The 26,879-nt window shown below is 41.0% G+C and overlaps 1 protein-coding gene across 5 annotated transcripts in view; it reads right to left on the reverse strand.

The window, feature by feature from the left end:
* Positions 1-26,879, reverse strand: part of Tmem87a (transmembrane protein 87A) — a 56,604-nt gene that overhangs the window by 14,480 nt on the left and 15,245 nt on the right. For 3 of the 5 annotated variants that reach the window (XM_059261193.1, XM_059261191.1, XM_059261194.1), the window contains exons 7-15: positions 19,950-20,067; positions 15,551-15,612; positions 14,197-14,380; positions 12,705-12,804; positions 9,602-9,695; positions 8,761-8,836; positions 6,037-6,141; positions 4,973-5,031; positions 3,101-3,204 (exon numbers count right to left, since the gene is read on the reverse strand). In XM_059261193.1, coding sequence (XP_059117176.1) covers positions 3,101-3,204; positions 4,973-5,031; positions 6,037-6,141; positions 8,761-8,836; positions 9,602-9,695; positions 12,705-12,804; positions 14,197-14,380; positions 15,551-15,612; positions 19,950-20,067 — 902 coding nt within the window. Of the gene's footprint in view, positions 1-3,100; positions 3,205-4,972; positions 5,032-6,036; positions 6,142-7,890; positions 7,964-8,760; positions 8,837-9,601; positions 9,696-12,704; positions 12,805-14,196; positions 14,381-15,550; positions 15,613-19,949; positions 20,068-26,879 lie in introns of all 5 variants that reach the window. The other 2 variants (XM_059261195.1, XM_059261192.1) reach the window with 1 other exon arrangement.

A 26,879-nucleotide genomic window follows, 5' to 3' on the forward strand; every position in this document is an offset into this window, starting at 1 on the left:
GCTCTTGTACACTGGTTTTAATAAAATGCTGATTGGCTAGTAGCCAGGCAAGAAGTATAGGCAGAACAAGCAGACTAAGAGAATTCTGGGAAGAGGACAGGAGGGTCAGGAGTCACCAGCCAGACACAGAGGAAGCAAGATGATAAGGCAGAATTGAGAAAAGGTACCAAGCCTCGTGGCTAAACATAGGTAAGAATTATGGGTTAATTTAAGCGTAAGAGCTAGTCAGTAATAAACCTAAGCTAATGGCCGAGCAGTTATAATTAACATGAGCCTCTGAATGATTATTTTATAAGCGTCTGTGGGACCCCGGGTCTGGGTACGACCGGAGAAAACCATTCAAGTATATAAAGGTATTAGCCTGACCACCAGAAAGTGTTAAAAATGTAAGGTTAGATACACAGCTACATGTAATAGATCCCCAACAAAAATTCTGGCTGCCTAAGGTTCAGGTGGGTTTGCCAGACTGGCAATACTCTGCAGTCTTATTCGGCCAAGAGAAAGTACAATACAGCCTGTGATACTGCAGGCAGCCAGCCGGAAGCTTTGGTTTGGTTCCTCCAGACTCAGCATCCTGTCTTCTCCTGGCTTATGACAGCTTTTCTTCTTTGTTGGAAATAAACAGAGGCCATAAGCCTAACACTTACAGTGATCTCTGTGTGTCTGTCTAGTGAATTACCAAACCTATGAGAGATGACAGGAATCATAAGTTTGCAATTAGCAGGAGACTGGGCACAGTCTTGTCAGGGCTCTTCTCCCAGACTCTGGATCTTGAGTAACTCTGGTTAGAAGTAGAACAGTTCTTTGCTATCACAGGATCACATCTGGGGCTTTGTTTGGGGTATGGGAGGATAAGGCAGATATTAACTAATAAATGAATAAAATATATACGATTTAGAAAACTGTTAAGTAAGGGGGCTGAGAGAGGGTGTAGTGTAAGTTTCAAGGACTGAAACATTCTATCCTGCAGGGGAGGCTCCTTAAACAGGAAGGCAAAAAACTCAAAACAGCTTCCAGAAGTTCCTGAAACCAACCAGATTCACTAAGCCCCTCCCTGCCAGAGTAAGCAATAAAGGTTGAGAGTCCCTCCCAGAGAATGAAAGCTAAGCTGAAAAAAAAAAAAAAAAAAAAAAAAAAGATTCAGAAAAGCCAAGCTACAAAGAAAGACTCTCTGACCAGCCAAGCTGCAAAGATTCTGATACTAGACCAGCCGCTTAAAGAAGCGGAAACCAGCCAAGCTGCTGAAAGAGGCTTAGACCAACTAAGGCACCTGGAAAGTATATTCTCCAACCTGCTGAGCTCCCTGCAGGCTGTGCGGTGTGCTCCAGGTTCCAAGCTTTTGTGAACTGTCACCCATGCTGGGGAGGGCCTTGGTGATGCAGCTGTCTTTGAGTTATTTCTGCTCCTGGAAGTAACCCCTCACCCGTATTCCTGTTAGTAACCCCAATAAAGCTCATTGGTTCACCAAACTGGAATTGGTCTGTTGCTCCCTATCACATGTCCTAGAGTAAGTAGACATGTGTGCTGTTTTCCCAGGAAAAGTTTTGTCACACGACAGGGTGGGGAGACCAGTACAAGGGGATACTGGAGTACATCATCAATATACAGGCTGTTTCCATTATTACACCTTATCTTCCTCATATATAACACCATTAACATAACTAAGTGATTAATATGAAGTCACAGGGAATGCAGGCAGTGTTTGGAAAAGAAAGCAAGACAGTAATACAAAAAACTTTTTTTTTTTTTTTTTTTTTGGTTTTTCGAGACAGGGCTTCTCTGTGTAGCCCTGGCTGTCCTGGAACCAGGCTGGCCTTGAACTCACAGAGATCCGCCTGGCTCTGCCTCCCCAGTGCTGGGATTAAAGGCATGTGCCACTATGCCTGGCTAATACAAAGAACTTTTAAAGACTGAGGAAAGGAAACATTTTAAACCAAATTACAGCTAACGAGCACCGAGCTCAGAATAGATATAACAGAGGCTCCCAAAGTTGTACATTCTTCCCTACCAGTATGGCTTCAGCTTGCTTTTATTTTCTTTCTTAGCTTTTCTCTATTACTTGAGTTTGTGTATCTGTCTGATTATTAAGTTCTAGCCCTTTCCCTTTGGGGTTATGTGGTTTAACGTAATCTTTTAATCATCTAAATATAAGGGAGGGAAAAACAGAACAGAAACAAAGGTATGGACACTGATAAGATAAGGATGGGGCAGCTCCTAATCAGGATTTGCCTGCACTGAACCATAACCTGATGACCTTAAACTCCACAGTTGGTAACATGACTTTCATTTTACCGTATCATCATAGTAAGCTAGATTTTTTATTTCTATTATTTTCTATTATTTTTATTACAGAATTTTTTTTATTTCTTTCTGAACACCAGAAAGTAGAGAGATCCTCATTAATTTTCTCCCATTATTTGCCTAAACCAATTATTTATAGTGTAAAATGTTGTCAAAGTTGAAACATGTTCAGCTGGAACCTCCAGCTTACTCCTGCTTGATCCAGAAAGCCCCATTCCTCTCTCTCCAAACCTCAACGTCTCAGAGAATCTCCAAGAAAGAAAAGGGGCCAAAAAGCCCAGTTCCTCATTCTTGCTGGTTACTGCAGCTCCTCCTGTGAAGTTTCCAGCCATCTAAGTCCCCATGTGTGGGCATAAACCCAGCTTGTGGCGGACACCTCACCACCACTCGCCTACAGGCCCGCTTTATTTTGGGCGTGTGACTTCTCCTGCCTCGATCTCCGAGCTAGAGAACTTACCTGGGAGTTGCTCTGCTCAAATAAACCTGTTCTTTTACTTTTTCAATTCGGCTTGATCTGGCTTACTGCATCAGCAGAGAAACCTATTATCAGGGGGCAGATAACCTATTAAAAAAGACCTCTAAGTCACTTGGTTTTATTCCCTTTCATTACAAAACAGGGACCTAAGACCCGAAAAAGCAAAAGAGACAGCATGCCAGAACCACAAAGCAGGTACATGGAAGGGCTGAAGAAGCACTTCCACCTAGTGTCCACTACGCAACCCAGACCTGACAGTGCCCTACAACAGCACCCTACTTGACAGCATGGTCAGTCTGGTAGCAGAATAAAGAGTCCCAGTACCTCTGGTTATTTGCTGATGGTCGCCAGAGAATCATGATGACAAAAAGGATCATGGAGAACAGCAACCGCCAAATGGCATCATCTACCCACAGCTCCCGCCAGTCCTGCAATAAGGGAAATGTGCAACACTCTGTATATTATCACTGTTCACAATCCCACCAGTCCTGCAGTAAGGGAAATGTGCAACACTATGTATATGATCACTGTTCACAATCCCGCCAGTCCTGCAGTAAGGGGAAATGTGCAACATTCTGTATATTATCACTGTTCACAATCCCGCCAGTCCTGCAGTAAGGGGAAATGTGCAACACTCTGTATATTATCACTGTTCACAATCCCGCCAGTCCTGCAGTAAGGGGAAATGTGCAACACTCTGTATCTGATCACTGTTCACAATCCCGCCAGTCCTGCAGTAAGGGGAAATGTGCAACACTCTGTATCTGATCACTGTTCACAATCCCGCCAGTCCTGCAGTAAGGGGAAATGTGCAACACTCTGTATCTGATCACTGTTCACAATCCCGCCAGTCCTGCAGTAAGGGGAAATGTGCAACACTCTGTATATGATCACTGTTCACAATCCCGCCAGTCCTGCAGTAAGGGGAAATGTGCAACACTCTGTATATGATCACTGTTCACAATCCCACCAGTCCTGCAGTAAGGGGAAATGTGTAACACTATGTAAATGATCACTGTTCACAATCCCGCCAGTCCTGCAGTAAGGGGAAATGTGCAACACTATGTATATGATCACTGTTCACAATCCCACCAGTCCTACAGTAAGGGGAAATGTGCAACACTATGTATATTATCACTGTTCACAATCCCTTGGCATAGAACAAAAACCCCTTATTTATACACTCAAGCTATATCTACTAGAAGCTACTGTACTAGGCACCTGGCAAGTGCTGGGGCTATAAGCATGGAAAGAAAAGCAAGTCCTCGGTCGTGCTGTTGCTATCGCAAAGGCACCGGCGAGCTGCACAGAGTACCTGTCAAAGTGTCACAGCTCATATAATCCTCAAGGAAAGGAACACTTGGCTGCTAACTTTAAAATTTTATTTATTTACTGTTTTTTTACCAAGCTGGCCTTAAACTCACAGAGATCTGCCTATCTCTGCCTCCCAAGTGCTGGAATAAAGGTGTGTGCCACTATACCTGGCTTATGCTTAAATTTCTTTCTTTCTTTTTTTTTGGTTTTTCAAGACGAGGTTTCTCCATGTAACAGCCCTGGCTGTCCTGGAACTCACTTTATAGTCCAGGCTGGCCTTGAATTCTGAGATTTGCCTGCTTCTGCCTTGAGTGCTGGAACTAAAAGTGTGTGCCATGCTGGGCTCTAGGTTTAGATTTCTAATTTTCCTGCTGGATTAAAATTGTGTGCCATCATGCCTGGCCCTATTGCTAATTGTATAGTTGTCATCTGTCACTTATCAGTACAAACCAAAAGAGAATTCTGTCTCCAGAGAAATCCTATTGGCCACAGTCTCCGTCCAGATCTTAGCTTCTACTCAGACAGGAATCATTTACACATGATGTTCAGCACTTCCTGAGATTTTGAGTTAAAGAAAACTTGCAATAATATGACAGGCTGTGGTTACCATCCACAAAACTCTTTTTCTATGACAAGTAGGATCACATAAAACATACCAATAGGGGCTGGAAGTGTGGCTTAGTGGCAAAGCTTCTGCCTAGTATGCACAAGAGCCTAGGTTCAATCCCTAAGACCAATAAATAAACAAAACAAGCATACCACACAACATGGCAGCCCAGAATACTGAGGGGTAGAGACCTAGCCTTAAATTCTTATACCTTCTAAGAATCTTGGACTATAATCAACATTATCACGCTCCTAACCACAGTGTTTATAACTTACCGACTGGCAAGTCACGATTCTGAACTTCATGGTTGTCCAGATGATGAACACAATAGATGCTAGCATAAAATGAAAAGCCTGGTCAGATGATGAATGGCCGTTTACAAGCCCAGTTACATTCGATGATCTTAAATAAGGACAATTCCATATTCCTAACCCCAAAACATTACTATCACTTAGTTATTTTCAATATAAATTTATTAAACACCTACCACAAGCAAGGCCCATAATACATACTATTGCCAACATTTTCTGTAAAGTAGGTTTATAATTTTTGTCATTTTGTCTTTACCATCTGGCTACTTCAGTAGCTACGGAATTTATGCTAACTTTATTAGCATTACCAGAATAAATCTCTCCTTCTGCAACTCATTGTTTGAGGAAGTACTTCTCACTGAAACTGGAGCACACAGACTGGCTGGACTCAAAGTTCACCAATCTGTAAGTCTACGTGACCAGCCAGCTCCAGGGACTCTCCTGTTTCCACCACGGCTGCTGTGATCAAAACTGTGGTCTCCAGGCTTCTCTGACATGTGCTTTATGTCCTGAGCCACCCCAACCCACAGCTGGCTTTTCCACGTCAGGACAGGGGTCTGAACTTTTGGCCTTACGCTTACATAGCAAGCATCTGGCTGAGCCATCTCCCTCCTCTTGATCTTTATAAAAAGATCATAAACCCTTTAGAGAATTTGATTAGAACCATGACTGCTTTCCTTCAATACAAAACAAAACTTTCTGTAACTACCAATGGCCCTCTCAGATGAAGAATTTCTGTTCCACGGGCTGAAGATATGGCTTAGCAGTCAAGAGCACTGGCCACTTTTCCAGAGGACCCACATTCAGTTGCTAGCACCTACACAGTGGCTCACAACTGTCCATAACTCCAGTTCCAGGGGATCTGACACCTTCCTCTGACTCTGCATCAGGCACACGTGGGGTGCACAGATACATGCAGGCAAAACACTATTCAAATAAAATATAATAATAAAATTAAAAAATTAAAAAATTCCTGTTCTAAAGGAAATCGCAGGATCATGACAACATTTAAAAAGTTCCAAACTTACCCGCCACTGCTAAGATAAGCGTATTGGTGAAATGTCGGTACAGAGAGAGCTTTACAATGTTCCTCCGAAGTTTTAACAGCTTCATTGTTTGAGTGAGGCTAATGAATATGTGTTTGCAAGTCAAGGAATAAAACATTCAAAAAGGTAAGTAAATTAACTCTCAGGTTTGAGGATTTAGGGTCATTCTTGTAAAGTTAGATTTCAGAAATCTTATAGCTCTTACTTTTATCTATTCTCACAAACACTCTAACCTCCCCATGAATTCCTACAGAATGAAGGTGAGAATGAAGAAAAATACAGGGAAACAAAGAAAGGTAGAGGCTGGCTAGAAAATTTTAAAAGATTAAAAAAACAAAAAACAGGCAAGTGGAAATGATAAAGTGAGTAATACACAAGGGGCGGGTAAACACCATCTCTCTTTAAGGTGATTCTATCTGGCTCAGCTAATCCACTGTAGGATCACAATCACACTTGTGCCCACAGCTTTCCAGAGTTCTATACTCAGTCCCCAAGTAGCACCATCAGCAGCTCACACTGTGAATTAACTAAAAGCACCCAACAATTGTCTGAGAATCCCAGGCAAGTAGGCCACCAAAGCAATGAGGCTTCATTTTAAGAACTTTATTTCCAAATAAGAGTTCTCATGGAAGGACAAAGGGAACTGATGACTACTATGATGATGCCTGCTCTCTCTCATGCCCAACTATCAGAGAAGCAGATATAAAAATGAAGGAGCTGGGGGCCGATGAGGAGCTCACCATCCAGCAATCAAGCCTAGCAACCTGAGCTCCAGATCCAGAACCCACAAAAAGGTGGAAGGCAAGAACTCTCTAGGAAGATGTCTTCTGACCTTCGTACACTGTGCCACGCACTCCCCAACAAATAGGAATTTTAAAATAAAGTATAAAGGGCCTGGACAGATGGCTCAGCAGTTAAGAAGAGTACATACTGCTCTTGCAGACAACCAGGGCTAGGTTCCCAGCACCCACAGCAGACAGCTCACAACAGTCTGTAACTCTAACTGGAGGGGACCCAGCACCCCTTTCTGGTCTCTGCAGGCAATGCACTCGCATATACATAATTAAAAATTACATCTTAAAAGAAAATAGAAATAAGAAAAGTTAAGGGAGCCAGAGCTTACTGTAACTTATCAGAGCTCTCACTGATACCTAAGCCCACTTCACCCTTCACTACCCCAGTACTCAAGGATCACAGTACTTGGCAGATAGTGATCTGGACCCAGACACCTGAATTACAATCAGGTAACCGTACAATTGAACAATTAAGTGGTTCCTAAACACATTTTGGGGATCAAATTCTTTTCACAGGCAACAATTTCATAATTGGTAAAGACTAAAAGAAAGAGCAGGACCAGAGTAGCCAATGATTCTAATACAGAGAGATGAGCAAACGATAAATCCAAAATCAAGGTGAGATGTCCATTTTAAAAAAAGAAAGCAAACAAAACAAACAAACAAGCCAGGTGGTGGTGCACACCTTTACTCCCAGTACAGATCTCTGAGTTTGGGGCTAGCCTGGTCTACACAGAGAAACCCTGTCTCAAAACACGAGAGAGAGAGAGAGAAAGAGAGAGAGAGAGAGAGAGAGAGAGAGAGAGAGAGAGAGAGAGAGAGAGAGAAGCAAAAGCTTTGATCTTGTGCTTAGCAACCAAATTCTGTGATTTTTTTAAGAATAATAAAACAAAAATAAGTGAAACTGCTTACCTGAGCCCTCAGGCCATTAACATATAAAATAAACCACTTCCCAGATCAAGGAGAAATCAACAGAAAGATTAATGGAAACCCATCTCCAAGGGGAGAAAGTGAACGGCCATCAAACAAGCCAATGAGAAGGATATCCACCAGCACAGGGCAGTGTCTAGGAAAGCCAAGGGTATAAAGGCCAAGGAAGCAAGATCAGTCTGGGCCTGGAGACAAAGAAAAAGAGGTGGTGAAAACAGATGAATAGAGAGGCAAGAGAAGAAACCAGCACATGGTTCTGCATTTATACTGACAGCTAGAATGGGTTTGCATATGAACTGAAGAAAACCACAAGGGCTAGCACTGGGCAAATAAACATTCCTCCCTTCTATACAGCTGCAGACAGCAGACAGCTATAAATGATGTACACCAACTATCAATTCTTCTTAAGTCAATGAAACTGCTATAAAATACTACCATAGAGTTCCCAGGTAAAAGAGAACGACATGGGGCTGGAGAGATGGCTCAGTGGTTAAGAGCACTGACTGCCCGTTCAGAGGACCTGGGTTCAATTCCCAGCACCCACATAGCAGTTCACAATTGTCTGTAACTCCAGTTCCAAGGGATCTGACATCCTCACACAGAATATATACAGGCAAAAACAAAAAACAAAAACAAAAACAAAACACCAGCGCACATTAAAGAAATAAACATTTTTTTAAAGAGAGAACACAAATGTCCTCATATTTATAATCCCATGCCATCTTGATTTCCTACTCTTATTTTTATACTAAAATCTTAAAAAGATATCCCTCACATTTTAAATAATTATTGCATCATTAACACTCTAAGAATTATAGACTCTCAGAGGAATGTGATGAAACTTTACTAATAATAGCCTACCCTAACATACAACATAAGTAATTATCTTTCCCCAAAACATCATTCCTAGTTTCTACAAATTTGCATCTAAGCTGCTTTGTATTTAATTCTAACAACCCAATCACCAGAGAATTATTAAAGGATATCCATAAAATAATACAGGCATCAACTGCAGAGAGGGCCAGGCTTACTATCAGAGCCAAGGAGTAAGAAAAATACTATAGCAATGGTGGAGGAGAGAAAGTGAAATTGACAGTTAAGGTCGCTAAGTATCTGCAGAGACTGCACACGAGGCAGGGTGGTTTGAAAAACAAATGTACAATCATCAAGTGTTGTAGAAAGGGGAGGTGCCGAGGGCAAAGCCAAGTGTACAGAACCTAACACTTTGAATCTAATGGGTTTTGACAGAATCTGATTTTTTACTAAATGAAACAATGGCCCAGGAAGGCCTACTTCTTCCTTCCTTGGCAATGGGCTATGTGAAAGTTAACTGAATTTAAGCTTTTAAATTTAAGTTCTGGGTAGAGAGCACTGTTGCTTTGGACTAGATGAACCAGTAAATGGGGGAAAGAACCAAATAACTACCAACCTGGGACAGGTGGGAAAAAGATATTCATTATACATGAATTTATGAAGCTCTAATAGATGAGATCAGAAAAATGGAATTATACAGGCTGAGCATTCCTAATTCAAAACTCCAAGCCCACAACACCCAAAGTTTTCAGATTTTTGAAGGAGTTCAAATGTTGGACTTTTAGATTAAGGAATGCTCAACCAGTAGGTTCTATGCAAACACTCTAAAATCAAAAAATTCCCAAGTCTAAAACACTCTTGGTGCCTAGCACTTCAACCTGTTCATGTCTACTGAAAATCAGAGCCCATGGGTGACAGAAGAGCAGCCCACTGACTCAAGACAGAAACTTAACAATAACTGACCACAAACATTCAGACTAAATAAGTAATTCAGTCGAGGCGATACTGACCCCTGTAACCCGGAGGACTCCTTCCATGCCAGAGAACAAAAGATAGAGAGCTCCTGCCACCACCACCTTGTGAAGAGTGACTCCGAGGCGAGGCCTGAAACGGAAGCAAAGAGACGAGTACAGAAGCCGCAAGCCACATAACAAACCAAGGGAGAGTGTCAGTGGCCATTAGTGCGGCGCATGAACTCAGGGGTGACAGGCTCCTGAGGGGAAGAAAACCACTCCTGAGTGACTGTGTGGGAGTCTGAAGGTAAATGGCCTCCATAATCTCATAGGAGTGGCACTATTAGGAAGTGTGACTTCGTTAGAGTGGGGAGAGCCTTGTTGGAGGAAGTGTGTCACTGTGGGAACGGGCTTTGAGTTTCCTATGCTCAGGATACTGTCCAGTGTCTCAGTCAACTTCCTGTTGCCTGCAAGATGTAGGACTCTCAGCTACAACTCCAGCACCACATCTACCTGCACGCTGCCATGCTCCCCATCATGATGATAATGGACTGAACCTCTGAAACTGTAAGCCAGCCACCCCAATTAAATGTTTTCTTTATAAGAGTTGTCATGGTCATGGTGTCTCTTCACAGCAATAGAAACCCTAACTAAGACAGTCTGGTCATAAATGATGACAAAGAATACTAGAACTTAAAATCTGGTCCCTGGTTACTGTATTAAATATATACATATTATATATTTTATTAAATGTGTTTTTCTAATGTAAATATATATTACTTATCTATAATATATATATATATATATTAGAAAAAATGGAAACATTCAACAGTATAAAAACCCCCAGTAAAAAAGCTCATCACTGTCTTAACAACAATCGGTATATAGCTAACTCCACCCCATGCACACAACACTCATTTGCCATCCTTTCATACTATCTAGAAAAAAATTATACATAGTGTAACTATTTGTGTATGTTTGTTAAAAGATGAAGACTTTAAAACCAAAACAATCAAAAAAGTGCGTATACACACACACACACACACACACACACACACACACACACACACATTCGGCAAATAATCATAGAACCAGGCTTGGAGGTGTAGCCTCATCTGAGCACGACTTCAAGGTCAGTCTGAGCCATATGATACCGTTTCAAACCAAAATGCATGACAACAAACAACCACAATATCATTAGCAAATCTCAAAATGTTAACAATTGCTTCACACACTCAAATGTCGTGTTGTAGTCCACCAAATAAGCTCAAGCTCAAAAGCCAACTAAGTATAAATCTTTGAGCAATCGCTATTCAAAGGTGGAAAGGCCTCGGATCTTTAATATATAATACCCTACTCCACCACAATCTGTATTTTAACAAAATTACTAGGTGGTTCATTACAGTACAGCTGCCTAAGGCAAACAAATCTCTATGGCTATTTCCAGTTAAGAAATGTCCATAATGGTAGGGAATTACCTTAAAATCTTGAATACTTCATCACATGTAGAAGGCATTTAACTATTTAAATAAAAAAATTTTAACCATCATACTCCTTACTCTACTTAATGTCTTTGGACTATTCCTGTCCTAGTCTCTCTTGAATTCCCTCTAACTCAGGAGACAGCTTCTATCCCTACTCCTTCCCTCAAACTGACTTGTCATGGCCACTAACACTCTTCATTAATTAAATCCGATAATTAATTCTCAATCTTCTTCCCTGGCCTATCCGATCATCTGACTCATTAAGGACTCCTCCTTGGATAGTCTTCATTTTGCCTCCTGCCTTCAACCGCTACTCAACTCCCTCTTCGTGTCACTGACGTCTGGATAACAGAAAATATCCTAACCCCAGTCTTTGACCCTTTCTCTCTCCAGATTCACTTCCCTGGTAACCATGTGTAGTGTCGTAACTTAGTATCTCCATCTTGATAACCTCTATCCTAGCCCTGGCCTCACTCAGTGCTTACCTAGCCTACCTCCTAATCTTGCCATTGTGCCAAGCTGACTCCTTGATCTTCCTGGGCTTGGTAAATGGCAACTCCTTCCTGCCACATGAGCAGACCATCAGTTGGCACCATCCTCAGTTCCTCTTCTCTTTCATATCCCACATGTGACCACCATGGAACTCCACTGGTTCTACCTTCAAAACATGCACAGGATCCAATCACACCCCAGAATCTCCTCCTCTAGGTGAACTGATAGTCCCTTTACTTTCCCCAACCCTTGTTTGGATGTCACTAAGTGAAGCCTTCCTGGGCCACCCTATTTACAGCTCTAAGTTCCAACACCTGCCTGGCATTCTTGATGCCCTCTCCTATGAACTACAGCACCTTTCATTGATGTACTAGATATTTAACTCATTTACTTCAATTTTGTCTGTGTTCCCTTCCTCCACAAATGTAAAACCCATATCTTTTATTTGTTGTATCGCAGGGGCTTAGAACCATGAGTGCCTGGTATATGGAAGGAAGGCACTTGGTAGTTCTGGCTTAGGAAGAATTTGCGGAGCGCATCGCAGGGAGCAGTGGGCTATGCAATGACTGCAGCACTACATGCTTCAATAACTTTTTTTACTAAAATAATTAAAGTTTTCCAAAACAATTACCATAAGAATATTCCTTTGATAAAAAAAAATCTAATTTGTGGGATGGAGAGATGCCCAGCAGTTTAGAGCACTTATTATCTTGAAGAGGACCTGAGTTAGATTCCCAGCATTTTCATGGCGGCTCACAACCATATGGAACTTCAGTTCCCAGGAGATCCAATGCCCTCTTCAGGCTTCCACGGGAAGCAGGTATTTACACACACACACACACACACACACACACACACACACACACACACACCACCCATAAACATAAAATAAAATATATCTATTTTTAAAAATATGACCTGCAGAAACAGTTTCAAATAGTCACTAAGTTCACTGTGGAAGTTCGGTTTTTCTGTATTATTTTCCCCACTGTACATTTTCTACAGGTGCACTGAGTTTTTAAGAAAATGCAAAGTAGCATTTCTAACACTTAAAACTGCTATGAAATTTCATACATTTTTCTTATCTCACTACTATTTCTTTTATCAACCTTTTCAGAACCAGCACTGCCTAGTGGCTAATGTTTCAATCTAACTGGCATTTTCATTCAGAAGTGGATACTCACTTTACTATGCCATATCCCAGACTGACTATGATGACCAGGGTTCGAGCCAGTGAGCGTTTCACTGCTGAGAGCAGCTCTGCAAGGACCAAGGCATCCTGGACTATGTGAAAGAAAGGGAGAAATGGTGCTGAACTCCAATTTCAACCACCCACCCCACAGAATGTAGGTCTCTTAACACTTCAGAATGAGCACAAGTATCAGACTTACTAAAGACAGACTATGTCTTGTACAATTTTTACAAGCACACAGCTAATATCACTAATGAACTTAGATGTGTACATAACAATCTGGGTGTGCTCACTCATCAACTCACCCTAACTTCCCTAAAACCTTAGTAGAAGTAGACTATCTTACCCTATACAGAAAGTTTGTAGTATCAAAGGAATTTCCCTACCATTTTCTTTGCAAACTGAAATACAGTTAGTTATACATGGAGAGCACACACACATACTCTAGTGCACGTGCATAGTTTTCAACTTTACATCTTCTATTTTCAAGTCTTTCCAGAGACCCAGGTAAGATCTAATTAGCATATCTTGCAACAATAATTATTAATGAACAAATAGTCTGAGAGAAAACTAAAACCATCTCAATAATCTACAATATCAAGTAATTTGTGATAAGCAGTCAACCTTACTAAACCATAAGCATCTTCCCATTTTCTTGGTATTACTGTATTTTATCAAGTCTAAGATGCACCCCAAACACACAGGCCCAAAAATCTATGTGTCTTGCAATCAGTGGAATCTTACAATTAAATTGGCCTTGTTTACTTTCTTTCTTAATAGTGGCTTGGCTATCAACCACAATTGGGATTTAAGAAATATGATGATCATGTCCTAAATGACCACTTTTCTGTGTGTGTTTCAACAAAATTATTCTTGTATCATTGTACCCATGAAACATAAGATTAAGAGGAAAAGTCACAATGACAGTGACTCTGCTTTAGTTATTTTAATAGGTAACTTTTGAAAAGCAGACCTACATAACCACTGCTGACTTGACAGAAGTTGACATGCATCTCATCCACCATCAAAAAGTGGCAAATCAGGGGCTGGAGAGACGGCTGAGCAGTCAAGAGTGTGCATTGCTCTTGCAGAGGACTTACGTGGTTCCCAACACTCACACTGGGTGACCCATAACTGCCTATAACTTGGGTTCCATGAAGATCTGCTCCCTCTGATCTCCACAGGCACCTGCACTTATGTGCATGTAATACCCTCCCCATCCGCCCACAAATACAGATAATTTAAAAAATATAAATCTTTTAAAAAAAGTAAATTTGAGTCTGGTGAGATGGCTCAGCAGGTAAAGGTGCTTGATGCCAAACCTGACCACCTGAGTTCAATCCCAGGACACTCATGGTGAAAGGAGAGTACTGACTCCCATAAGTTGTCCTCTAACCCCCACAGGCACATGGACCATGCCATGACACATGGACCCACACAAAATAAACAAATACAATTTTTAAAATGGCACTTTTTTAACATACCAGATTCTCCTTTGTATCGGATATTCTGAAATTCTGCATAAAACACGGCTTTCTCAAACATTCCCAGAAAGATGACAGCACCAATCCAAAACTGAATTCTCAGCAGATCTCTCCAGTAGCAAGCAGACCACGCCAGCCAGAGAACACCAAATAGGACGTATACAATACACATCACCATGAAAAACTGTGGTCCAATTGGGAATGAAATAAAAAAGGAGAATTAGGACCAAGAACCAAGATTTAGATTTAAAATCAACATATGGCATAACAAACCACAAAAATAGACTCCACCTGCTTTTTGAAAAGAAAAAAAATTGTATCTATAGTGTGTAATACTAATAAACAAGAAAGAATGATCCAGTCTTGAACAGAGGCGGACTACAAAAGGAAGAACTTGTCCTCAAGCATGTCTGCTCTTTGCATTAACTGGGCCTTTTTAACTCACAATCCAGTGATAAAATGAAGACAACAGTGAAGAAGAAGAAGAAGAAATGGGCCTGACAAGCTGGGATGCAGAATCATGAGGCCATGGAGCACAACTGAAAAGGAAAACTATTAAAGGGCAAGGAAGAGGGAACAACTGTGAGCAGAAGTCTGCACACTCACGTACTAAAGAAGATTCAGGTTTTAGTCCCTATGAGTAGGCTCGGAGCTAGATGACAGCAAGGTGTGCCCTGCTCATAGCCCAAATGGGAGTTGTGAGGTGGTCACTGAGATCTTTCCAAGTCTACAGTAGTCACTGGCCTTTTCATTTACAGATAAACGAGGCCCAAGGGCTAACTCTTTCAAGGTCATTGTCTGGGTAGATGGCTCAGCATTTACTGCTCTTGCAAGGACCTGGATTCAGTTCCCACCACCCACAAGGGGGCTCGCAACCATCCTTAACCGTAGTATCCAATGCCTTCATCTTATCTCTGCAGGTGCTAGGCTCTCACATGGTAAACATACAATCAGACAAAACATTCACACCCATATAAAATAAGAAAATCTCTTTTAAAAAGAAAAGTAAAAACCTCAAGTAAAAATTTCTGAACAGCACAGGAATAATCTTTTAATGAAACAGTGCTACAAAACAGACAATTTTCAGCCGGGCGGTGGTGGCGCACGCCTTTAATCCCAGCACTCGGGAGGCAGAGCCAGGCGGATCTCTGTGAGTTCGAGGCCAGCCTGGGCTACCAAGTGAGTTCCAGGAAAAGGCGCAAAGCTACACAGAGAAACCCTGTCTCGAAAAAACCAAAAAAAAAAAAAAAAAAAAAAAAAACAAACAAAAAAAAAAAACAGACAATTTTCATGCTAAATTAAATTTCATGCTAAATTAATTTACTGCCAAGGTTAAAAGCACATGTTGACTTACAATCATCAGTGGGTAGTCTTCAAGAGTGAGGTATTCATAGGGACCCTTTACTTCAACAGTCACTGGCAAAACACAGGCCTCAATTAATTTGATAAATTCAGTAATTAAACAAAAAACTCTGATTAATGATTACTTTATTAAATTAGTAAAAGTTTCATCAACTCACTTTCAAACACTTCAGTCATGGTGAATAATACATTAGATATATACAGTAACTTGAAATCCATGTATTAGTCTAATGGTTCATCCACAATCTAGTCTTTTTGTTTGTTTGTTTGCTTGTTTTTGAGATAAGGTCTCACTATGTAGCTTTGGCTGTCCTGGAACTCGCTCTGTAGACCAGGCTGGACTCACAGAAATCCACCTGCCTCTGCCTCCTGAGGGCTAGGATTAAAGTGTGCCACTGTGCCTGGCTCACACTCCTGTCTTAAGTGGGAAAGACTCCTTCCAGATTCATATTCTCTGTGTGTTACAACGTATTTGTGCAGGTTGTGTGTTCATGTTTGTGGAGGCCAGAAATCTGTATCATTCTTCAGGTGCTATGCCTGATTCCCCCAATACCTTCTTTTTTGAGACAGGGTCTCTCACTGGCCTAGAAAGCACCAAAAAGGGTAGGCTGGCTGGCCAGGAAGCCCAGGGGATTCTGCTTTCACTGCCTCCCTTGCTGTGATTACAAGTGCACACTACCACACCTAGCTTTTTCCCCTGTGAGTTCTGGGAATAGAACTGGGGTCCTCCTTGTAAACACTTCACAAGCACTTTACACACTGACCTCCTCAGTCCCACACTCACATTCTTTAAAGACTAAATGACATTCCTTCACAAAGCCATCCCTGAGCTTCCATCTAGAACTATTCCACCTCCTTTAAATTCCAAACACTCAGCCAGACGGTGGTGGAGCACGCCTTTAATCCCAACACTCAGGAGGCAGAGGCAGGCGGGTCTCTGTGAGTTCGAGGCCCGCATGTGCTACAGAGTTCCAGGAAAGGCGCAAAGCTACACAGAGAAACCCTGTTTTGAAAAACAAACAAAGAAATTCCAAACATTCTTGGTATACTTCTTACAATGTATTCCTAATATTCTTGTCTTCTGTCCATCTTTACTATATTTCCCTAATTTTTTTTTACTTATTTTTTATGATCTTGCAAGACAGTTATCACTTTCAAAATGAGAGTATTTTTTAAAAAGCTTAAATTCATAAGGATTTATACAAAAATACACTGTCCCTGGTAAAATAAGATATAAAGACAATCCAGCAGTTCCCTAATTATATAAGCAGACTCTTCACTCAAGAATGAAAACCAAAGCTAACAAAACCAACAAGAACCCACACAAGTTCAGATCAAAGCACAGCACCATTTACCAAACCAGAACCGACCTTTCCCAGAACTTGCTACCAAACATTTTGCAGAAACCTGACTAATACACAGCATTTATGGAACAACAACAACAAAAAGTGTTATCTACAAGATGAATCAGAGAAATCTGCCTCACTGAAGTAATTCTACTGATCCAAGATGAACTGTTTTGAGCCAGTTATGGTGGTACATGACTACAATCCGAGCATCTGGAAGAAGCAGGAGGATGCAGAGTTTGAAGCCAGTCTGAGCCATGAGACCTGTCTCAATAAAAGACTGATGGTTTAAACACTGTCACAGGTAAAAGAGTTGAATAAACTCTAGGAATGACTGATAAGTGAAACTCTGATGTAGCTAGCTGGGTTTGGTGCCTGACTGTTAACTGTGACCTCTGATGCCAGGCTCCATCAAAGGCTTTAATGAGACAATGAAAGAAGTCACAGACTTATATTCTCAGCATTTGGGAAACTGGGGAAGGAGGATTGTTGCAAGTCTGAGGCCAACCTGGATTATACAGCTAGACCTTGTCTCAAAAACAAATCAAACGGAGACATCTGGGCTAAGCACAATACTTGCACAGCATACGTGAGGCCCTAGGTCCAATCCCAGCACTGGAAAACAAACAAACAAACAAGATGAAAGAAAAGAACATTCAGAGAGATAATTCTAGACTTTCAGGTGGTATTGTTAAGCATGCTTTAATGTGTCCCCTCAGTTCCAAAAAAAAACCAAGTATGTAACAAAAAGAAAAGAAAAAGCAAGATATTAACTGTGAAAACAAGACAAATATTTCCAGGAGTCGAAATGGAATGGAAACACAGACCAGCACAGGAGACTAAAGCCACAGTCACGTTGTACTCTGGTCATAAAAACAGGGTATGGCAGTTTATATGTAGTTCTTTTGCGCTCACTAAAACTAGTGAGATTCAAACAGGAAAAAGGGACCAGAGTCTGGTTAGATGCACAAAGTGGGTGAAGCAGGACCTCTCTCCCTCTTCTTTATGAATCGATTGAAAGTAAATACCAGCAATTGCTCTCTTCTGCCTTTTTTTTTTTTTTTAACCTGTTAAAAAGTTGTGAACCTAGAACAATGGTTCTTACCCTGTGGGTTGCAACCTCTTTTGGGGATGAAGGGTCCTTTCACAGGAGTCACATATCAAAAATCCTGAATATCAGATATTTACATTACGATTCATAACAGTACCAAAATTACAGTTATGAAGCAGCAACGAAAATAATTTCATGATTGGGCATCACCACAACATGAGGAACTGTATTAAAGGGTCACAGCAATAGGAAGGCTGAGAACCACTAACCTAGAGAAATACATATTCCAAGGTCCAGACATTATGTCAGGTCACTACCTGGTCTGTCTAGATCTGCTATACCCCTATATCACTATGGGGCAAAGCAAAACCTACTTCTGAATTGGGAGTTAAGGACTCACTATAAGGATCATAAAAATTTAAAAGCGAATCAAATAAGAAAGGTCAATGAAATACACAAAATAGTTGGGAAAATTAACAAAGCCAAAGCTAGTCCACAGGGATAAAAATAAAACAAAATTCCACGGAGACTTAACAACCTAAAGAACACAAAAGCAATACTAAAAGACTATTATTTACGTAACTCATGGTTTTGTGTGTGTGATACATGAGTGTACACGCTGTGTGTAAGCATGCATACATGTGTGGAGGACAGAGGCTGATATCAGGTAGCATCCCCATCTTAAATTTTGAGACAGAGTCTCTCACAGAACCTGGCACTCCCCCGCTACGCTGGCTGGCCAGCAGCTCCAGGGATCTAACTGTCTCCGCCTCTCCTGTGCTGGGATTACAGAGGTTCACCACTGGGCCAGCTTTTGAGCTGAAGGCTAGGAATCCAATCCCAGTCCCCCACGTTTGAGTGGCAAGGACTTTACTGACTGAGCCACCTCTCCAGCCATCACTTCTGGGGTTTTGTGACAGGGTCTCATACACTTCAAGCTAGCCTCAAATTCACTGTGCAGCCAAGGATGGCTGTGAACTCCTTGACCCTTCTGCTTCCACTTCTTGCCTGCTGGAGTTATGTGTACCCACCATGCCTCGCAATATTAAAGATTATAAAAAGGAATAGACACAGATACTTGTAAAGAAATAAGAAAAACTTGTCAATAAATTTGAAATCTTGAATGCAATCAACACTTTCTCAAAACACATGTACGCCTCTGATACGAAGAAAAAGAACTAGAATAAAGTCCTTTTTCCTATTAAAGAAAACCTACAGAGGTTGTTAGACACTGAGAATCTGATTCCAATAGTAGTATAAAGAAAGTTCTAACAGAAAAAAACAGGTTAGTTTACTCTTTACAACTGTTTGCAAAATATAAAAATAGGGACATTCTCTAATTCACTACATGAGGTTATCATAATCTGGATGCCAAATCAGTGAATGACAGTGTGAGGAAAGAAAATTATAGGACAACTTATTATGAACAGAGACTTAAATAAACAAAAATGGAAACCACGGAAACTACAACAGTTACTGCAAAATTCCAGGTAAAAGGTAAAGACTCTGAAAGTTACATAGCTACAGAAGAAAAGAAGACAAGAAAATTCTTGAGGAACTGGAGAGACGGCTCAGCAGGTGAGAGTACAAACTCCTCTTTCAGAGAACCTGAGTTCAGATCCCGGCACCCATGTTGGGAGGCTTACAGCCACCTGTAACACCAGTACAGGAACCTCAGCTCCTATGGACATAATTGCACTTAGACACAATTTAAAAATAATTTTTAAAAAAGAAAGAAAAACTTTTCATGTTAAGAAATTATCAAAGATTATTAATTTGAAATCAAGTTTTTAAAAGTCTACTTCAAAATACTAAAGAACACTAAAGATATTCATAGCAAGAAAGCCAAAGCAAGTAAAATAAAACCAAGTATCTGATCAATAGAAAGCGCGTGGGTTGTGCCTAGATGTACAAAAGTGTTTCTAACCTTCCCACTTCGTATTGCACATGTATGAAACAAAGAATCTATTTCTAAAAGACATGATTGAACTTACTGGTAAAAAGATTGCTCAGTGCACTTTCCTTTGGTGATTCCTTTGAGGACGAAATGCCAACATGCACGATAAAAATATACGGTGCATCTTGCCAAGTCTGCAATGGTTCATGCAATGCCTAGGGAGGAACGGAGGCATCAAACTTCAAGTCTCAAGAACTCAGAGCACAAGATAATAAAACAGTACAAAAACACTGCTCCAGATTACAGCCCAGAAATGCAGTGGAGTACTTCAGCTTTCATTCTCTGAAATAGTCATCATAAGCAAGACAAGCTTGTAGAGCACACAGCAAAGTAGGCAAGATCATGAATTGATAAAACACAGTTCTTTGCATTCTTGCCATAACAAAGGTCTAAATTTGACATTTTTATTTTTTTACAAAGAAAAAACACAATTAAGTCATTGAGTTTAGTCTCTAACTCATGCTAGGATAATTATATTTTATATATCTACTGTGAAATTAATTTAAAATAAAGATTACATCACATAAAAAATTGTTGATGTCACTACAGAAAAAAAACCCCACATATGAGTATAAACACACTCTCTCTCCTGAACCAAATTCCTCTTTCCAAACTACCAGAATCTATTCTGACATGGTCTCACATTTAAATAAAAACTTTCACCTTAGCCTACTCTAGGTGGTAGGAATGCAGTGATTTTTGCCTCTTTAAAGTCGGGAAATTAATAGTCCTTGACTCTAAGAGACAGTGACCCTTGCTTTCCTCATTCAAGAGTCTTTACAAACAAGATTAAAATATAAAGATAAAGGAGTTGTGGAGGTGCAGGGAGTCATAGAGTTGGCCTGGTCTAGCTGCCTTGAGAGGCATGCATCGTAGGTTTTTCAGGTTAGGGTCCATGACTCCTGGGGCACTGTGTGCCTTTCAGTTCCTGAGAAACCGGGGCACCCCCTCAGGTAGTGGAGCATCCAGACCACTTGTGCATCTCTGCATTCCCTAGAAGTCAGTGAAGGATATAGAAGTTTGACAGAATTAGTCTTAGACATTGACCTTGTGTACCCTGTATAGCTTGCAAACATCACTGTATCCTGGCAACTACAACTGTATTCTTCTTGGCAACCACCATTATGTTCTGTTTCTGATAAGGGTATAAAAAGACTGATTGCTTGCAATAAGCTTGTCTCAGCCTCAGTCTTGCTGAGACCTCTCCAACCTGACCTGATTTTAATTTCCACCAACCATATCAGGAGACCCTGGCTCGGTAAGTAAGCACTGGCGCTTACCATGGAGGAAAGTCTCTTCACCTGTGAAAGGAGGCACCACTATTTAGACTTGCAGCTGGTTACTATGGTCTTAAAAGGAGAAGGTTTTACCCAGAGTTCTCCAGGTAAGCATTACTGACCTAATGAAACCCAACAGATTTTACACATTGGTACATTTTACCCCTGTGGAATCATGCTTTTCATGATCAAATGTCCTGCAACCAAATCAAAATGTCCTGCAACCCAAGGAAACTTAGAATGCAACAGATTCCATGACACAAATCCCAAGTCCATGAACAGATACATCCTTCAACTCTACATTCACTAGTTATTTCACTAACAACTTCATGTCATGCTGAAACCATACTTAGATCCCTGCCAGTCTCTCTCTTCAAGGAGGATGCTGGGAAATGTACAGCTTCAAAGTCGTAAGCATCCTATGTTCTATTACTCACAATTACTGAACCTTTCCTGAACTTAGTCATTAACCAATTAGAGTAATAAACTGCTCTGCTATTAATTTCTTAACTAACTCTTATAAATTTCAAGATGTACTGATTAATTTTCATAGTTAAGATTTGACAAGTGTAGTACCTTTAGCTCTCAGATCTAGAGATTTTTAATCTTGCAAAAGCAGCATTTACATGCCAGGCACTCTGTTAGAGATGTAACATTTGCTACATGTTTAGTCTTAACAAACCTGTCAGCTAAGCAGTTACTATTGTTTGATTTTATTAATTGAAGTAGATTTCATATATGTCATAATCTTAACCATGTCACTGGGCATAACATAATTCAATGGAATGTGACTTTTTTGAGTCAAGGTCTCTCAGGCTGATCTTTAACCCTTGTGCTTAAGTAATTCTACTGCTTTGGGTTTCTAAGTAGCTGGGGCTCTAGACACATGCTACAGTGCCCAGCTCCACAATATTGCTAACCTCCCCAAAAAGTAGACCCTTGTTCATTAGGCAACAATACTGCACCTCTCCTTCCCACCACCACTTGAAACAACTACACTACTTCCTGCTTCCACAGACTTGTCTACTGTGGACATTTCATATCAGTGGGATGAATTAAACAGTGTTTATCCTTTAACATCTGGCTGGTCTCATAGTTTTCGAAGTTATCTATGTTACAGCACATATAACTACTTCATTTTTGTGAATGAATAATACTATAACTTAGAAGCATAAAACCTTGTTTCTTCACTCCTACTTGGAATCTTGTGAGAACCCCAAATCTTACAAATTCATGCTAAATGTAGAAAGCTTTGGCTGTTTATTCTTACACCTCTTTTCTCTTCAGATTTCCATTACATACACACTGATCTACATGATGGATGCATAGGTCTCCGAGGCTTTGTTCATTTGTGTTCATTCTTTGCTCTCTCGGGTCCTCTCAACAGTAACTTGAACTGCCCATCTCAGGATGCACCTGCTCAAGCAGTGACAGCACCTCATCACTTCTTCACTTCAGTCAATGTTCTTTTCAGCTCCATGGTTTCCATTCTGCTGTTTTGTGACAGGGTGCCACCATGAATCCCAAGCTGGCTTATTGGAATCCTCCTGTTTCAGCCTCCCAAGTGCTGGTTTACAGCACTTACATCCAGAAGTCACTATATGTGTCTCAGCTTTGCGATTTCTACACACTCCTTTTTATAACTTTATCTGTTTCTTCCCGGTTCCCCTTTGCACTTTGTCCATTCTTTCCTTTCATTCTTGTGAGCACATTTAAAAAAGTTCATTCAAAGTCTATTCTAGCTGGAGAGATGGCTCAGAGGTTAAGAGCACTGACTACTCTTCCAGAGATCCTGAGTTCAATTCCCAGCAACCACATGGTGGCTCACAACCACCTAATGAGATCTGGTGCTCTCTTCTGGCATGCAGGCACACATGCAGAAGAATACTGTATATATAATAAATAAATGAAACTTAAAAAAAAAATCTTTTCTACATCTAATGTGTGAATGTCTTCAAAGGCTTTCTAGAAATTCTGTTTGAATTCGCCACTTTCTTTGCATAGCTCATAGTTGTTTATTGAAAACAGAACATTGTGGATGACAAAAGATCCTGCCCCTTCACTGATGGTGGTAGGGAGGGGGGTGGATGCTCTGAAGTTTTGTTTGTTTAGTGGCTTTTCTAAACTATTTTTATCAATTCTATAGACTCTGCCCTATGTGGCTACCAGCATCTGGGTTTGTTTATCTGCCTGCCTGACTCCTCCCTTCCTTTCATTGTTTTCAGTTGTGGAGGCTGAATCTAGGACCTCACACGTGCCAGGCAAGTATTCTACCACTGAGCTCCACCCCAGCCAAGACTGTTTTTGTAGCTGAGTGGCTAGCCACAATTTTAACAAGATTTCCTAAAACATCAGGAGCTAAATAAAAAGGGAAAGAGAAAGATCCAGCCCTACTCCTTGCAGACTGGAGCAAGCCTTCACTCTGTGTGCAGTGAGAAGGCCAGCTGGCATAAAAGCTAGTTATAGTCTCCTCAAAGCATGTGTCCTGCCCTAGCACACAAGCTTTTCAAAGCTCGTTTCCCCCAATATCTCCTTTTGGCCTTGTTCTTTCCAGGTTTTGTGGTCTTATCTATTGCTTGCCCACTTTCCCTATGATGGTGCAATCCAGAACTTTGACTCTAAATACATTCAGCAAACACAACCAGGATGCCACTCAGCCTTATGAATGCTGAGTCAGGCAGAATATAGGCAAGTCCTTAAACAGATTTTATCTGTGAGCTGTCAGTCCAGACAAAATCACAGCCAAAATTCTTGAGTAAATTCTATATTTATATCCCAGGCACCAACAAACTTACCAAGGATTGTAAGTTGCCCTTATCTGGGCAACATGCCTGATCTGGGAAGCAAAACACCATGGCATTCATCAATGCAACGCAGCATTCCTTCTTCAGTGAGATGGATCAACCAGTTAAGATCTTGCCTCACAAGCCTGGTGACCTAATTTTGATCCGCAGAACCAATATAAAGGTGGAGGAGAGACATAGCTCCACAAAGTTGCCCTCTGACTTCCACGTGTGACCATGACATGTACACACCCTCCCCCATCTAAGAGATCATGAAAGCTGCATGTCATAATTTAAAACACAGATACTCTGAGAAAGATATACTACATGGGTAATTGTGTCTCTAATACATTATATCTTCAGTCAAGTAATAAACTATGAGAATTAATACAAAACTAAACACACCTTTACCATATAATCATCAATTATGCTCCTTTGCATTTACCCAAATAAACTGAAAATCTATATCCACACAAAAACTTCACACAAATGTTTACAGCTAGATTTTAAAAGCAAGCATGATGTCCTTCAAAAGTGAATAGATACCAAACAGTGATATAACCAAACAATGAAATATTACTCAACTCTAAAAAGAAATGAGTTATCTAACCACCAGAAAATATGAAGGAACTTCAAATGCATATTATGGAGAAGCCAATATGAAATCTGAAAAAGCTGTAAGTTCTCTGACTACAATCAGGTGATATTCCAGAAAATTCAGAACTAGATAAACAGTAAAAAGATCAGTGATTGTCAGGGTTTAGGAAGATAGAGATGCAAGGCAGAGAATAGGGAATTTTAGAGCCCCGAAGCTAACTCTATGTAACAGTACCATGGTGGAAATGTTATTGTACAGCTGTCAAAACAGATAGGATACACAGACCAGGCTGCCTTGGAACACACAGAGATCCACCTGCCTCTGAATGCTGGGATTAAGGTGTGTGTCAGCATACTCTGTCCCCTTAATTTTTTCAAATTATGATCAACTATACGGCAGCCACAAGAAAAGGAAAAACAGCCTTAGAGGTCCCTAAAAAGACCATTCACTTGCGTTGACTGGCAAGTTGCTAAAGTCCTCTAATCTATGGGGTTCTTTCTGCCCTGACTTAGAATTCTTCAGTGTACATGACACTTGTCCAAACCACTCAACAGCAGCTGTTGACCATCACAGCTGCCTGGTGTGACACAAGCAGCTGCACTTATCAAGAAGCTGAACAAAACCTCAAAAGAAAAAATTGTAGAATGGGGCGCTTGTGTGGAGTCTCAACTCCAAACTATTCCGGGAGATCTCAATAGCCACACACGTGCAGGGCTATACCCAGGCCCAGGAGAGAGCCAAGAAGGCTCTCATCACTCACCCTGGGCAGGTCTAAGCAGGCAGGAAGAAAGGCTAAGGCAGAATTGTTAAACTGAGAAAGAAGTCACACACAAAATCATGTGTGGTATGATTCCATCATATAAAATGCTTCAGACAGACAAACCCAGGGAAATGGCAAGTTTAGTGGCTGAGGACAGAGACCCTGGGGGAAGGGAGAGGTATGGACTGATAGTGGGTACAGAGTGGTTGTGTAACCTGTGAATACACTAAAGCCCACCAAATGTTATCCTTTAAAGGATGAATGTGTGATGTCAAGTATGTCTTGATAAAATTGTTACAAAACTAGAAACATAAGCCAGGAATGTGGCCCAGGCCCATAATCCCAGCACTTAGGAGGCTTGCCTGGGTTATACAGCCAGTCAGATTTTGTGAAGTGAAGAACCTCTTCAAAAAAAAAACATAAAAAAACTTTAAAAATTAAAATTTTTTAACAGCTTTGTGAAAAATATGATCTAAAATGGTTAACTATATATTTCCTCTATATTTTAAACTGGAAATGTTTTTAAGGAATTAAGTTATATATTTCTTTTTTTAAAAAATCTTACATGTATGTGTCTATGTGTCTGCCAAGTGTGTGCAAGTACCAGTAGATTCCAGCAGAGGCCAGAAATGGGTGAGTGGGGCTGGAGTTACAGGTGGCTGTGAGCAGCTCATATAGGCACTGGGGCTAGAGTTACAGGTGGCTGTGAGCAGCTCATATAGGGACTGGGGTTAGAGTTACAGGTGGCTGTGAGCAGCTCATATAGGCACTGGGGCTAGAGTTACAGGTGGCTGTGAGCAGCTCATATGGGCCCTGGGAACCAAAAAAGAACTGGGTCCTCTGGAAGAGCAGTGCTGCTCTTGACTGCAGAGTGATTCTTCCAGCCCCAGGAAACAGTTATAAACAAGCCTCACACAACTGTATTCATAAAAATCACAACTTATTTCATTTTTCTAAAGTTTCTTCCAGTTATATTCTACCACAGATAATTTCAGATTGAGTTTACATTTCTTTGAACTAGTTTCTTCTTGTTTATAAATATTTATTGACAGAGGGGAAGGACTCCCAAGGCAATACAGGCGAAAGAAAGAAAGAAAGAAAGAAAGAAAGAAAGAAAGAAAGAAAGAGAAAGAAAGAAGAAAGAAAGAAAGAAAGAAAGAAAGAAAGAAAGAAAGAAAGAAAGAAAGAAAGAATATCAGGTGGGAGAGCTGCCCCTGCACCTCACCAACTGCAGCACTCGGGAGAGTGGGCCCTGCACCTCATCTGGGCAACACAGGAGAGCTGGCCCCGGAGGTATGGGTGCAGGTGGGCCAGTCCCAAGGGCATGAGAGCAGGAGAACTGGCCCCACTCCTTGCTGCAGTGGGTGAGCTAGCTGGGGCAATGCTAAAGAGCTCACCCTGGTGGTGACAGTGAGGGAAAGCTGGTGGGCTGACCAACCCGGCTACCATCCAGGCCCAGAACCAGGGCTATGGGTTGGCCCAACATCCACCTCACATATGATCTGCTGGAGCCTGTGAAGGAGCTAGACCTGCAGATCCAACGCTGCAG

This window comes from Peromyscus eremicus, chromosome 4 (assembly GCF_949786415.1).
Source record: "Peromyscus eremicus chromosome 4, PerEre_H2_v1, whole genome shotgun sequence".
Lineage (NCBI taxonomy): Eukaryota > Metazoa > Chordata > Mammalia > Rodentia > Cricetidae > Peromyscus > Peromyscus eremicus.